The 14,811-nt window shown below is 43.5% G+C and overlaps 1 protein-coding gene across 1 annotated transcript in view; it reads left to right on the top strand.

Annotated features, from left to right (window-relative positions):
* Nucleotides 1-14,811, top strand: part of LOC308094548 (receptor-type tyrosine-protein phosphatase U-like) — a 166,384-nt gene that overhangs the window by 121,029 nt on the left and 30,544 nt on the right. The window contains exons 11-17 of the mRNA XM_080441272.1: nt 1,178-1,280; nt 2,177-2,456; nt 5,537-5,573; nt 9,460-9,598; nt 11,485-11,514; nt 11,880-12,040; nt 12,515-12,705. Coding sequence (XP_080297398.1) covers nt 1,178-1,280; nt 2,177-2,456; nt 5,537-5,573; nt 9,460-9,598; nt 11,485-11,514; nt 11,880-12,040; nt 12,515-12,705 — 941 coding nt within the window. The remainder of the gene's footprint in view (nt 1-1,177; nt 1,281-2,176; nt 2,457-5,536; nt 5,574-9,459; nt 9,599-11,484; nt 11,515-11,879; nt 12,041-12,514; nt 12,706-14,811) is intronic.

Raw genomic sequence — 14,811 nt, 5'->3', positions numbered from 1 at the left:
GGTTCTGTGGAAAACAGCTTTGCTGAATCTACCAGTTGGAGGCTTTCATGTCAATATGAGAACCAGCGCCATAAACTGCTCTGTTCCATCTGCTTTACAGAGCAAGTTAGATGGGTGCCCGTCTGTCAAGGTAGTGAATTTGGTCAAACGTGTTCGTACTGCTGGTTTTTAAATCGTGTAACGTAACAACAGAGACATCTAACCACACCTGCACATTATTGTAGTTTTTCATATACATACAGTACAGTATCAAATCAAATCAAATTTTATTTATATACTGTAGCACGTTTACAACAACCGAGCTGACCAAAGTGCTGTACATGGTCAAATCAAAAAACAATTAAAAGCATCAAAACTAAAGAAAAACATCAAAACAATTCAACAAAAACAATTCAAAGCATCAAAACACAAGAAAAACATCAGCTGATAAAATGCATTAACACGTAGCAAGACGTGCAAAGTTAGAACAAATAAACGCAAATGCAGTTAAAAGCCAGGGAGAACAGATAGTAGGGCTTTGAAAACCCCAATAGACAGGGCAGATCTGATGGGGAGAAGCAGACTATTCCAGAGTCCATGGGGGCCGCAGCTGCGAATGCACGGTCACCCCTGCTATTTTTAGCATCAATGCTAAACATTTGTCACAGTAGCATCAATGTCCTTTCTCAGAAGTAAAGAAAAACTTTAAAGACTCATTGTCCTATTCTGGTCTCTGGTTTCATTTGATCTGGTTTACAATGATCTCCACTTGTAACACAGCAGTTAATTCTGTTTCCCTATAGGAAACAGATGTGGGAACTCTCCACCTTATTGTTCCCCAGAGCTGTGCTGAGCTTGTTGTGCTGTAAGATGAACCCTAATTATAAGGGCCGCTTGTTTTCTGTGTGGTTGGTCACCAGGCGCACCCGGCTCTCATCAATCAGTGGCATTGTGTGTGTGGGTGGCTGTGGGGACATACAGTAATGAATAAGGATGGTGTGTAAGCAAAGAGGCTTGGATGGTTTCATTTCTCACAGTGTTTTGCATAAATACCTACTATATATTTTAGTTTTTTCTTTATGCCACCTTGTTTTGACAGCCCCTTGAACTACAGTGTGCTTGTGTGCTGTAAGTGTGGCTCGACTCTTCTTTCTGCACGTTTTTTCCCCTCATCCTGTCTCTCTCTCTCTCTCTGCAGCTCCTGTGTTTGACTATGGAGATATTCCCTCTCCGCTGAGCGAGTCAGAGAGCACCATCACAGTTGTGCTTCGCCCTGCGGTGGGCAGAGGAGCTCCTGTCAGGTACACCTTGTTACTGATGTATTGTACAAGCTGCTGCACGTTCAAAGACCCACCAACCACACTGCAGTGTTTACAGCTACACTGCTGCATGTCCTGCAGCTTGTAGATTTAAGCCTTAAAACTGAAAAAAGTCTTTGCCGTTTCTTTCCATTAGTGATGAGTGTGAGAATAGCATTGTGTCATGACTCATGTGGAGCGGGAGGGCGTAAAGTATAAACCTTTCTTCCTATAATTATAGGCTTTTAAGACATTGAGTTTTGAGACTAAAAGGGAATGTTTGTTGCAATTGCTGTCCATTAGTGATGATGTACAATAGAAGATAAGAAGTGGCTATATTGGAAAGTACTTAACCTCCCTTCCTGTGTTCACATGATTATTATTGCAGTTGCCAAGTATGTGTGAGTATCCAAAGAAACATATTTTGTATCCTCTGGTACTGATATTGTTCTATCCTACCAGACCGTTAATTACATTCACCTTCTAACTAGTCCCTTAATGACCAAGCTTAATGACCAACTTAGATAAAATAAAAGCATATGTAAATAAAACTAGAAAGTCCTGCTCCCTATAGCACATATCTTTGCCAGCCTGGGTGGCCTACCCAGGGCTGGGTAAGTCATGGGTTGCGGCCATCAGGACCTGAGGAAGCCGTGAGGGGAGAGTAGCTTTTCTACAACATACTCTTCACATTTGTGGCATCCCATATGGGCAGAATTTAAAGTCATTTTGACAGTGTGCTCTATAGAGGCGCCTCAACATGTGATTCCAAGATGGGACGATTGGATTTTGCATTCATAATATATGGTGGTAGACTGGAAAACCAGGACTACTGTACATGTGGTCCCAGAGGACTGGAGATGTGTACCACACAATAACGTGTGTCTGCTTGCCTTCAGTGCGTACCAGGTGGTGGTGGTGGAAGAGGATGGATCCAGGCAGGTGAAGAAGAGAGAGCTGGGCACCGTCGATTGTTTTCCTACTCCCAACTCCCACAGCCAGGCCCAGGCTAAAGGAGCCCCCCATTACTACACGGCCGAGCTGCCCCCCAGCAGTCTGCCGGAGGCCACGCCCTTCACCGTGGGGGACAACCACACCTACAACGGCTACTGGAACGCTCCCTTAGACCCCACCAAGAACTATCTGGTGTACTTTCAGGCTACCAGCAACTTCAGAGGGGTGAGTAAGAACCATTTAGACAACCTGACAGGAGTCACAGGACTGCTGTTTCCAGAGTGTAGACACATCACCTTTATGCTTTAGCAACCTTGACAGTAACTTTAGGTTTGTTCACTGCTTGTCAGAAACACATTCAGAGGTAATCTGTTTTGAAGGCACTAAATACAAGGTAGGTAGAGAGTCAGAAGGTCCCAGGTTCACCCTCCGGCCCTGGTCTATATGTCGAAGTGTAGATGAGCAAGACACTTAACCCCAAACTGCTTCCCGGGCGTTGTATTAATAGCATCCACTGCTCCTAATAGATAGGATGGGTAAATACAGTGGACACATTTCACGTAAGTGCCAACATACAGTGACAAAAATACTCCAAAGGAGTGAGGACTAAATTAGATATTGTGTAAGCAGAATTATCAAACAGATACCACCAGCTTGTACTGTAGTGCAGTTAGTTGACTTTAGAGTTCTCAATGGGTCTGACATTTTAAACCTGAACCGAACTGACCCAAGTGAGTTGAAGCCTGTGCCCGACCCATTTTTATACGATTTTTTACGGTATAGTTTAGCAGCCTTTTACGTCAGTGTTACTGGTATTAACAATTTCATTTCATCATGCTGCAGCTCTCTGATGGGGGGGTATATTGATTTTAAGCTTTAAAAAAAGTGATGTAACCTTTGAGTCTTTTTAAAACGTCTATAAAGAAGCTGCTAGAGGAGACAGATGGGTAGAGGGAGGTTTGGGGCTCAAGCATGAATAAAGAGAGTCCTGGCCAGTCTGCACAGGTTCTGATGAAGTTAAATGCTGTTTAAATCATTAGATTCATTTACAGGTACAATGAAATTAAACACGGTTTAAATCTTCACATTCATATGCAGGAGAACGGTCGCTGTGGGCCTGCCTGCAGCTCTCATCTACAGAACAATAGCTTGTACCTCTCAGGGAATGAAGAGCCATTTTCCTCGGTGTCTTTTAACTCTCATGAATGAGAGCTGAAGGTCAAGGCTTCCCTGTGTCTCTGTGCTGTGAAATGTGATTGAAATCTCTCCCTATTGATCCAGAGGCACCACCAGTAAGCCTCACATCAAGAGCTCTCCTCCCAAATGAGACTCAAATGAAAGGCTGCATTGGAACCAGTGCTTTGTTGAAGCACACTGTCCTCGCTGTCGTTCAAATGACAAAACGGCCTCTGAATGTCATTGTGGGTGTTAATTATGATGTCACAAACTTTTAAATTTGTAATCCCACATCTATTTTCTAAATGACAGCGCTTTCTTTTAGTCTGTGTGATGTGGGCTGCTTAGCAGTAAGTAGGGGGAACAAATTATGGTGTCCATTGTGTTGGATAAATGACATGTAGGTTACTGTGGACATGAGCTGCCATTGAATTGGAAGGGTAATTAGTGTCAGTGGCGTGTCTCCATTGGAGCCTGAAAGACACATGATTATAGTGACACTCATTTATCTATCAAACACTGACTGTTGATCTGACCCACCTGCACCAATCACTGAATGAATGGATGATTTCCCCTCAAAAACCTCTTTTTCAGTTTGAGTTCAGCTGTAGCTTTCTGTCACTTAAAGGGTAAGACCACTTTGGCAGAGGTTTGGGTTGTGTAGTTACCTTGCTGTGATGTAACTCCAAAGGTGGGCAAGAAATAAAAAATAATTGCTCCATTGATTAGAAATTGATAATTCAAAATATGCTCCTCATTGACTTACATTGTACGGTAAAACAGCTCTCAAAGTCACTCTTTTAGCACATAAATGAACCCAAACAAAGTTGATTCAGACAATATAGAACATCACCAAACCCAGTACTGTTTTTTTTTTAAATAAAAATGTCAACTTCCTGTTGATTTTGCCATTTTTAATAAGTAGAAAACCTGGACTGGATCCGCGGATCCGGATCCAGATCTTCAAATAGTCAAATCAACAGGAAGTTGACATTTTTATTAAAAAAAATAACAGTGCTGGGTTTGGTGATGCTCTATATTGTCTGAATCAGCTGTTTGGGTTCATTTATGTGCTAAAAGAGTGACTCTGAGAGCTGTTTTACCGTACAATGTAAGTCAATGAGGAGCATATTTTGAATTATCAATTTTTAATCAATGGAGCAATTATTTTTGATTTCTTGCCCACCTTTGGAGTTACATCATGGCAAGGTAACTACACAACCCAAACCTCTACCAAAGTGGTCTTACCCTTTAAGGCTGGATCTATTGGCAGGTAAAGGGTGGTGTTTCTATTTCTAGACGAGAGGCAGGGATTCATCCCACGTCTCGTGCAGGCTGCGGGACAGTGTTTAGGCCAGGAGGACACTTTGACAAAGGACAGGAGATGACATATGATGACATATTAGCAGCAGCTGCTTTAATAACCTCTCAGTGGGAGGTAAATATGACTTATGACTTGTCACCTCCAGAGACAGGAGGAGATTAAAGTCCACTTTAGATATTTTCAATTAAAAAAAGGCAGTTTGGAGCCGTTTTAGGTGAAAAGGTCCTGATCCACTCTCGGAGTGCAGATTAGCATAATTGCCCATAAAGTGTGATTTAGCATCTTTACATCTTCATTTGATTATGTGGAGTCGTGGATGAAGAGGGCTTGGTAAGCAGAGGGGGAGCCAATCAGAAGACTTGGATGTGTGGACCTCATACCATGGGAAAGGGTGGGTGGGGTGTGGGCTGGGGGTTATCTGTCCCATCACATTGAGGTGTCAACCACTGGGAAACTTCAAGGACCCCCAGTTTGATACAATTATTTATCTCTGGCCCCCCAATCTACACTGTAAAATCCGTTGATTGACGAATAAACCATCCAAAACATGCGTAGCAAATATTCCACATAAAACTATTAATGTGGCGATGCCTTATTCATAGGGGTCGGTACTTTTATTCATGCTGATAAATCGAAAGGCAATCTCGTTTCGAAAAATAATTGCGTTGCTTCATCGCCTCGTTACATTTGTGTTCTGTGTGGACGTGCTCATGACACAAACAGCTGTTTAAATTAATGCAATTAATGATTGCATGAAATAAAGGCTCCTTTAATTCAAACTTGTTTATTTTTTTTCCCCCCACAGGAGATGAGAATCAACTGCATCCGGATTGCTCGCAAAGGTAGCTTTGATTTTATTCTATTCTATTCAGGACTGAATAAAAATCTATTCATTTCATTTAACGCTTTAACTCATTTTACTGCAGATCTGTTACCTGTTTGAAGTGACAGTTTCTTATTGAAGTGTTTTTAAGTATTTGTGTAAGGCTGCGTGTCCCAGTGTGTGACAGAGCTGTCCTCAGATCAGGCTGATGACATTGGAGTTGTTTTGGATGCTGCAGGGAGAACCTTGTCTGTCAGACGTGTGTCTGCTGAGCTGCTCTGCACAGCAGACACAAGCAGGCAGCTGAAAGCCAAACATGAAGCAGTCTTCTCACTCTCACTCTGACGCCTGACTTTTTGTTCTCACTCTTCAATTACTGACGTTGACATATTGGCGTTGCCCCCGTCGGGTTACGGTGGCTTTGAAATGGAGAACGCAGCGCCATATTCTGCTTCCTGAGAGGGGTAGAGAGAGAGACGCCTTGAGACAGAGCAGCGGGTGAGAGAGATAGAAGCCTATATTTCAAACAATAGCGGAGAGGCAGAGAGAGAGAAGGGTTAGAGCGAGAGAGAGAGCGTAAGCAGATGAAGGGAAGGTGGTTTATTATAGCCCCCCTCTTCTCCCTATCGAATTGTGTCCAAATCTCATAGTGCTCTTGAGAAAAGGGCCGTGTTAAATTGGATTCCTCTCCCTGACCGTTCCAGTCCTCAGCCCAGCAAGCCAAACCATGGTCTACACGGACCTTTAAAACGTCTTAAATTTAGTTTTTGAAATTCAAGGTCTAAAAATGTCTTACAATGTCTGGAGTGTCTTAGGGTTAGGAGTTGAGGCATTACATTTGATCTGGGGCAGAATGAATGAGCGTGTTGTTGAATAGGTATTTCCTTGACAGACGAATTGCAATTCCTGACTATACCTGTAAGCGATTACTACAGAATAGCAGTCGAATTAAGTTGGGAGATCAGTCGGTTGGAAGGTGTGAAAAAAGGTTGCTGAATGCACCTGAGAGCCGACACTGACAGACGGCTATTATGGTGCTAAAAATAGCCTATGGCTTGATGTCTTTTTCAGCAACAAGCCCGCTGCTATCCGGCGGTCGAAAGCTTTCGACGCTTCCCTTACAACTTGCGACCCGACACGACAGTGTACCCACCACCCATTCAACAGCAGATTTTCGGCAACAGACGCTTTCCAACACTTACCACCGCCGACGTCGGTGTGGTGGAGATCTACCTTAATGTGCATTGTTTCATTTTTCGCTTTATTGTTTTGCTCATCAGTGCAACCAAGTAACACTGATCTGTTTCATTCTCATAATCTTGATGGCAATTTATTTAGTCTTTGGAAAAACACCAGGGAAGCCCAAATGATGATTCATTGAGAGTGGGATTTCAAGCCCCTGGCTGGGTGTGATGGAAATATGGGGACAAGTGGTGCGTAGAGACGATGACATATGGTGACATAACATGGTTGAGAGTCTGCCATGGAAAATGGCCTTCCTGAAAAAGAGAGAGCATCCATTAACTGAGAGAACCAGAGAGACATCTCTCTCCGTCTCGTGCAGAATATCAGAACACAGGAATAGTATTTCACAGTATTTTCATATGATGTGTGGAGAAGCTCTTCATTGCAGCGAAGTATGAAGGGAATGTAGGGAATAAGTGGAGTGGAGTGTGTGTGGTAATATACTTGGCTACTGACTCCTTTAGTTGGCAGCGCCATCCAGTATGAACAAGAACTGGATCGGTGCTCTATTGTGACAAATCCTGCACCATACTACCCCTGGCTCGTTCTCTCTCTAGCTCTCTCTCAGTCAGGTGGATATAATGTCTGTAGGTTGAGGAGGATGATAGGCTCCTTTACACTGATAAACCTTCCCTCTGTGCTCTTGCAGCGGTAAAAAGAAGCTCGCTGGGATTAAAAGACTCCAGTGTCATCTGCAGCTTCTTCTAGCAGCTGTTTTTTTACCCATCACTGATCTCATGCTTCATAAATTAGTTTAGGGGAAGGGAGTTGGGTAATGCGTTTTGTTTTCACTGTGTCGCTGGCACTAAGATCTTCCAAACTGCCAGGAGGTTCAGTTGTATCTTGTATGTGTTTTTCATGTTCATTTCATTTGTTAATGGAACGGTATAGTTGCTGGAGTGTTGCACATTGCTGCAGTGTAAGGCAGACAAGCTGTTAATTGTGAATGAATCATCATTGAAGATAGGGCCGCTCCGGTGGGGCAGGGGTAAAGTTCCTGCCCACCACCACAGATTTTCTCCAGTGAACACAATAGGCTCTATGCACAGCAGCCATATTGGAAAGAAATTGGGCCCCTTCCTTGCTTCCTTTACAGGTGTTACCAATGATACTGATGAAGGCTCTATCCAATTTAGGGTTGCACAGTGGTTCTCAAACTTTTTAATTTCAAGGACTCCCATAACTCTGAGAGTGTAGCCACTGCTGGGGCGGCAGTGGCCGGTAGAGCGGCCGGATGGAAGCCGTGAGGTTTCCAGTTCGATCCCGGGCTCACCCAGAAGAGTTAGTGTCGAAGTGTCCTTGAGCAAGACGCTGAACCCCTAATTGCTCCCGATGAGCAGGTTGGTGCCTTGCATGGTTTCCTCCTCCATCGGTGTATGAATGTGTGTGTGAATGGGTGAATGTAATGCACAATCTATGTAAAGCGCTTTGGATAAAAGCGCTATATAAATGCACCATTTACCATTTAGTGTACAAATGGAACCAAATGGACCCGTAAGGGTCCATTTGGTTCCATTTGTCCACTCTCAGAGTTACACAACCTTAAGGGGCCATTTGGAACCTCCTCAAGGAACCATGAGGGTCCCTGGACCCCACTTTGAGACCCACTGGTGTAGCAGGGTGTTTCCAGTGAGCCAACATGCACAATATCAGCACCCTGACTCCGTTTGACCAGAATGGAACAGAGCCTTCATTAGTATCATTGGTAACACCTGTGAAGGAAGTAAAGAAGAGGCCCAATTCCTTTTGTTTATCTTATACTTTTTTGTGTTAAATTGAAAACTTAATAGACATTGAATCAAAAAAGAAGAGGCCCAATTTCTTTACAATATGGCAGCTGTGCATAGAGCCTATTGGCCATGTTCAGGTTGGGAAGCCAGGTGGGGACGGTGATCTTTGTCACTGCACTAGCGACTCCTACAGGTTGGTCAGGGTGCCTGTAAAGCAGGGAGCGGAACTGGGAGGGATGGCATGTTCCTCCGCAAGGGTCAGGTGAACAGAAGCAGCTGACAAATGTGTATCACAGGAGACACATGCTCATCTACACCTTCCCTCCCACATGACCTACTGTAGGGGGAAGTGTGCGGAAAAACAAAATGTAAATGTGCATTAAAAGTACATCCTCCCAATAGAAAACATAAACCTTTGCCCTGTGAGAAGAGCATGTTAAAAATGATCTCTATTAGCATCTATTTAAATCTAATTTAAAATTAGTTTAAACTTTTCTGTTTGTTTAAGTTTAAGTGTCGTCAGGTTAATCCTAGGTCAGGTTAGGTTTACTTTAAATTAGTTTGTTAGAACATAGACATGATAAAACCTTGTGAAAAAATGACAATCGCACAAACACAATCAATTACAACCAGAAACTAATTCGTACAATTTAGAAAATCTAGACTGGCGAACAAAAGAAGCAACTAAATCAGAAATCAATTTAAGACACAAGTGATTTGGACTGCAGTCACAAACAAAAGATGTCACCGTGGAGAAAAAGGATAAAGACGAGGAGAAATTAGGTATATCTCTAAGAAACTTAAAATATTGAAAACGAAGTTTTAAACTAGTTATCAACTGTAACGTGTAACTAGGGTACTCAAGTATCTTCTTTGTTGTATTAAAAGCAGAATGAATCAAATCCACTGTGTCTTTGTTCCTCTGTGCAGCTGCATGCAAGGACTCCAAGCGGGCCCTGGAGGTATCCCAGCATGCAGAGGACATGGGCTTGATCCTGGGAGCCTGTGCTGGAGGTCTGGTGGTCCTCATCCTGCTTCTGGGGGCCATTGTCATCGTTGTCAAGAAGGGGTAAGTACAAAGTGTTGATGGTCAGCCTCAAGCAGTGGTGTAAAGTAACTAAGTACATTTACTCAAGTACTGTACTTAAGTACAATTTTGAGGTACTTTGACGTTACTGGAGTATTTCCAATTGTCTATACTTTTACTTCTACTCCATTACATCTCAGAGGTAAATATTGTATTTTTACTCCACTACAATTATTTAAAAACTTTTGTTACTTTGCAGATATAAATTATTACATTATGAAACATACATTAACCATTTTAGCCCTATTTTATACATAGGCTATTTGAAAATAGACGATCTACAAGCTCACAACACGTCGCGATGCGACATGTTGTGAGCTTGTAGATCTGCTATTTTCAAACATTTAGTACTTTTACTTTTGGTACTTTAAGTACATTTTAATACCAATACTTTTGTACTTTTACTCAAGGGAATTTTTAATTCCTGACTTTTACTTGTAACAGAGTACTTCTACATTGCAGTATTGATACTTTTACTTAAAGGGACTACACCATGAATTAAAAAAATAATAATACTATTTAATATCATATTGTTTATGTTTTTCAAAACGTTTTTCAAAAGGTTTGAGCCTAAATCAAGCCTCAGATATACTCATTCCAACTAACTTCTCTCTGGCTTATAAAGCACTTTCACCTGCAATACCACATTGTCCTGTTTGGCACGGGGCGCTATTGAGCCAGGTTGTATGCATGTTATCTCCTGGTTCTGTGTGGAAAAAGTAAAAAAATAAAATATATATATATATTTTTTTTTGTTGGAACTGAAAAACGGGAGGAATTGTTCCCTGACGTGACGTAGGCAGGGGGACCAAATTAGTTTGGCCTGTTTTTAGACCAATTTACAGAAAACCCCAGATTTGCTGTGAAAGCCTGAGTGTTCAAACTAAACTGGGGTATTTTTGAGGATAGAAGAGAGGTAGGGGAGACCAAAAAGACACAAAAAAGAAGAAAAAGTTAAAATTCATGGTGTAGGCCCTTTAAGTAAAACATTTGAGTACTTTTTCCACCACTGGTCTCAAGTGATTTACAGTATACTCCATATTTGACGTCAACCATGATCCATGTACTGCTGTTTCCACATCTACAGTGTGGAGTTGGTGGTGCTCCTAAGTCGCACATCCACGAGTACATTTATCTCTATTCCACTTTGACAGCTGTGCTCCACTGAGAAATACATAAGACAATGAGAATGAATTTACAAGTGGAGTTTGTGAAATAGCAGAGCATTAATCCTACATTCTCGCTTCAGCCAACCTTTTGTGTTTCATCACATCTTTTAATTTCAAGGTCTGTGTGCTGGCTGAGCACCCTCCCCCGCCCCCAAAAAGAAAAGTGAATGTGAAATGCAAATTACCTCCGCCGTCAACTACACCTATTACCTGCAATGTATTCTACCTCCTCTCACTAGGCAATGTCTTGACACTCATCTGAGTGTGAAATATTTCATCAAGGGGCGTGTTATTCCATTGGACACTCAATTACACGAGGCGAGCAGCTGTGAGGTGCCACTAGATGAGCTGGTAATTGGTTAGGAAGGATGTTTTCTTTTGTCATTTTCTTCTCCAAAAGAATAGAGGCAGACGGAATGGGATTTCATGGAAGAGGATAGGGATTGATAAGACTGACCGGGAGAATCTAGCGGCACAATGCCAGCTAGACGACCACATGCCGCCTAGAGAGAGAGCAAAAGAGAGCAGATGCATTTATATATGCTCTCCTAACATTCCAGCACACTGAGCATCTTCATTTGTCTTCCTGACGGCCATCTTGATAAACCATGATCACATTTTTTTTTTTTCTCTCCTCTCGCTCTCGCTCTCTCTCTCTCTCTCTCTCTGTCTCTCTCGCTCCTCCTTCATGCTAATCAGAAGGGACTTCTATACTTACCCTTACTACCCGTAAGTGACTTCTCAATTCCATACTGACGTCACCCTCACTTCGCTTGTCCAAAAACAAATCCACCTCATCTGTCCTTTACCTCACTTCTTTCTTTCTTTCTTTCTGTTTATTTCTCTCTGCCTACCCCCTCGCTCTCCCTTAACACCTCTCTTGGTATCGCCAAATCTCACTTTCCATCCCTCACCCGTTTTCAATCTCTTTCCTGTTATTTACTCCATTCCATCCAATTTCTCATCTCCTCAATCACTCGCTCGCTCAATCACTCACTCCTCCTTCCCTCATCCCCCCTCTACTTTCCTTCTGTCTTTATCTTTCTCTCTCTCTGTCTCTCTGTCCCCCCCCGTCTCTATCTCTACCTGTACAGTAGGAAGAAGGTGAGCATCAACAAGGCAGCCATTGCGTATCGTCAGGAGAAAGGTCGTAAGCTGAGCGCTCTGGATTGCAGCATGACGGACCAGAGTACCCTGCAGCAAGATGAAAAGATGGCACAGTCTTTCATGGACGCCCACGGCTGCAACGCTCGAAGTAAGAGAGACACAACTTTGCGACGCTCTCTGAAAACCATCTGTCAAAAAAAATTATGCTCAGTGCTTTTACTCAACTGAACGTGCATAATTATAAATGATGACTCCTGATGACACAGAAACTCTTTGTATCTAATATGCCTTAATGCCAGTTGGCCAACGTGTTGGGACTTTCTCTTTCTTTGGTGTGGTCACCCAGGTGGCCCCTAAACCTTAACCTTTAACTTCGCAAAAACTGTCTAACCTAAACCTAACCCTAACCCTAACCTCACAAACACTATGCCTAACCCATATTAACCCTAACCCCAACCTCACAGAAAGTATGCCTAAACCTGACCTCAAAACCATATCCACCTGGGCGAAACACAGGGAAAAGACAGAGTCCGGTAGAAACATATATACAGTATTTATAATATGATATAATCATGTGTGCATTGAGTTTGAAATGTTGACACGAATTTCACCGTGTGCCCAGATGAACAGCGTTCCTCTGTGAACGAGTCGAGCAGCCTGCTCGGAGGCTCCTCCCCTCGCCGCCTCAGTCGGAGGAAGAGCTCGCCCTATCACACGGGTCAACTCCACCCAGCGGTACGTGTGGCTGACCTCCTCCAACACATCAACCAGATGAAGACCAGCGAGGGATACGGCTTCAAGCAGGAGTACGAGGTGAGGGGGGAGGGGTTGCGTACTTAATGCGATACGAGTTTTGCGGACTAGCCGACACCAACTTAGGATGCCTCAGTCTCCAGTCCTATGCAGCATCAGGGTCTGGAGCTCTGCAGTGTTCCTGGCTCCGCGGTCAAGCTGCAGTGTGTCCATTTAGGTGGTGCACCTGCTTCCCCTCCTGGCTGTGCCTTGGGGTTAGCTCCCACAGAGTGAGTCGGCTCGCCATCAGTTCCGAGTGCCTGACCCAGTGCCCAGCCAGCCTCATCCTTCTCTCTCTGACCTTTGTCCATGACCTACACGGGAGGTCCCTGTAGAGGTCCACGTTTCTGATGTGGTCCTCCCATGTGACATCAAGAGCCATTCATAGCATGTGTGTAGACGCCACCCAGGGCCTTTTCCTCCTATTTTGCGTCCATGTCTCGGTGGCGTACAGCAGTACTGACTCCATTGTGAGGTCATGTCCCAGCTCAGATTTCCACACTCTCCTCATCCCATATACTGTACAAGTGCCTTCAGATCGTGCTCCGTCGAGGCAGTCCTGCCACAGAGGTGTGAAGTCCTTCACTCCCTCGCGCACCTTCCGGCTGGCAGTAGCAATGGTTCTGTCTTCGGTTCTGTCTTGAATGCCATAACTTTTTTGTTTTCTTGGCATTGAGCTTGAGGCGGATGTTCCTGCACTCCATTTCTACTGCCAGTAGTAGTTCCCTTCCTTTCTCCGCTGTGTCCGAGACTAGGGTAATGTCATGCATTGCATACATAATACTTCAGACAACTTCTGTTTCCTTTATGAACGCTGCACCGGACATTTTTATCAGTGCGCAATAAAGTCTAGTTTCATTTCAGCCCCATGGCAGAGATAATACAGCTAGACAGTATTGCTGGCACTGTAATTAGGCCTTTTACATAATAAAGTTATCTTTATTTCCCTTTGAACTTTGATACAAAGTTACTCACTTCTGCCAGTGGCGATAAGCCTTTTATGTCTTTTTCTTCTCCTTATGCACATCCACCTGCAGGAATCCATATACACGTTTTTAGATTCATTAAATTATTCCCTGGGGGCCCAACAAATTCACCTCCCGAAAATCAATACGTGGGTGGCTTTTTCAGTCTGGCTCCTCGTCCTCTTCGCCTGGAGAAATAAACAAGATGAATAGAATCAGCGTGCACACCGCTGTCACACTTCATAACGCTTATTTCCCACCGGGTCAGTGCTGGTGCCATTGATCTCGCGTTTTTTGCACACCCACATTTAGCGGGTGGTGGACAAAGTACTCAGCCCCAATACTGGAGGCAAAGTATAGAGACTCCTGGTAAAATTTTACCCCAATACATGCATTTAACATGACATGTACATTTTCTTTTTAATAATCACTGCATCGAGTGAAAGTCATAAACTTCCAAAAAAACACTCAAGTTAAGTACATATACTCACAAAATGTATTTAAGTACAGTTAAGTAAATGTACTTTGTTACTGTCCAGCACTGGCAGTAACTGATGCGGTGAAGGACGTAGGGCTCTGTGTGGAGGTGTGCTGGATATCAGCAGGTTTCCAAGGAGAGCGTGGAGATGGACAGAGGTGGATGAGAGCAGCTTCTTAAGTGGGATTAGAGCAGGTATTACCTGTGTTGGATCCAGAGGCTGAAGTAATACCCTGATCACAATAGTGTGTGTGTGTGTGTGTGTGTGTGTGTGTGTGTGTGTGTGTGTGTGTGTGTGTGTGTGTGTGTGTGTGTGTGTGTGTGTGTGTGTATACACCACCTTTGATGAGGGACTTAGTGAGCCTCAGTACAAGTGTGTGAATGTGCCCACAGACGGAGCAAGGCGATCAGGTTGAATTATCGTGAGGCGGAATGGGACGTGACTGGAGCCACCGGTCCTGTGTTCACTCTCAACCAAGCACATATTTTTTGTTTTATTTATTTTCATCTCCCCTGTGTGTCATTGCATAGATTTAGAGTCAGTGTCCCAGTGTCTCCCTGCACCAGCAGATTGGGTGGAAACAGCTGTCACACATTTAGCGTTTTAACACAAATGTATAGTAAATCATCAGGTTCTGGGCCAGCGGCCCCGACAATGCTACTACTACTGCTACAACTACTACT

The sequence above is a fragment of the Gymnoscopelus braueri genome (assembly GCF_963280865.1).
Source record: "Gymnoscopelus braueri genome assembly, chromosome: 11".
Classification (NCBI taxonomy): Eukaryota; Metazoa; Chordata; class Actinopteri; order Myctophiformes; family Myctophidae; genus Gymnoscopelus; species Gymnoscopelus braueri.
The sequence above is the reverse complement of the archived record's forward strand: the minus strand, read 5'-3'. Positions and strand labels throughout refer to the sequence as shown.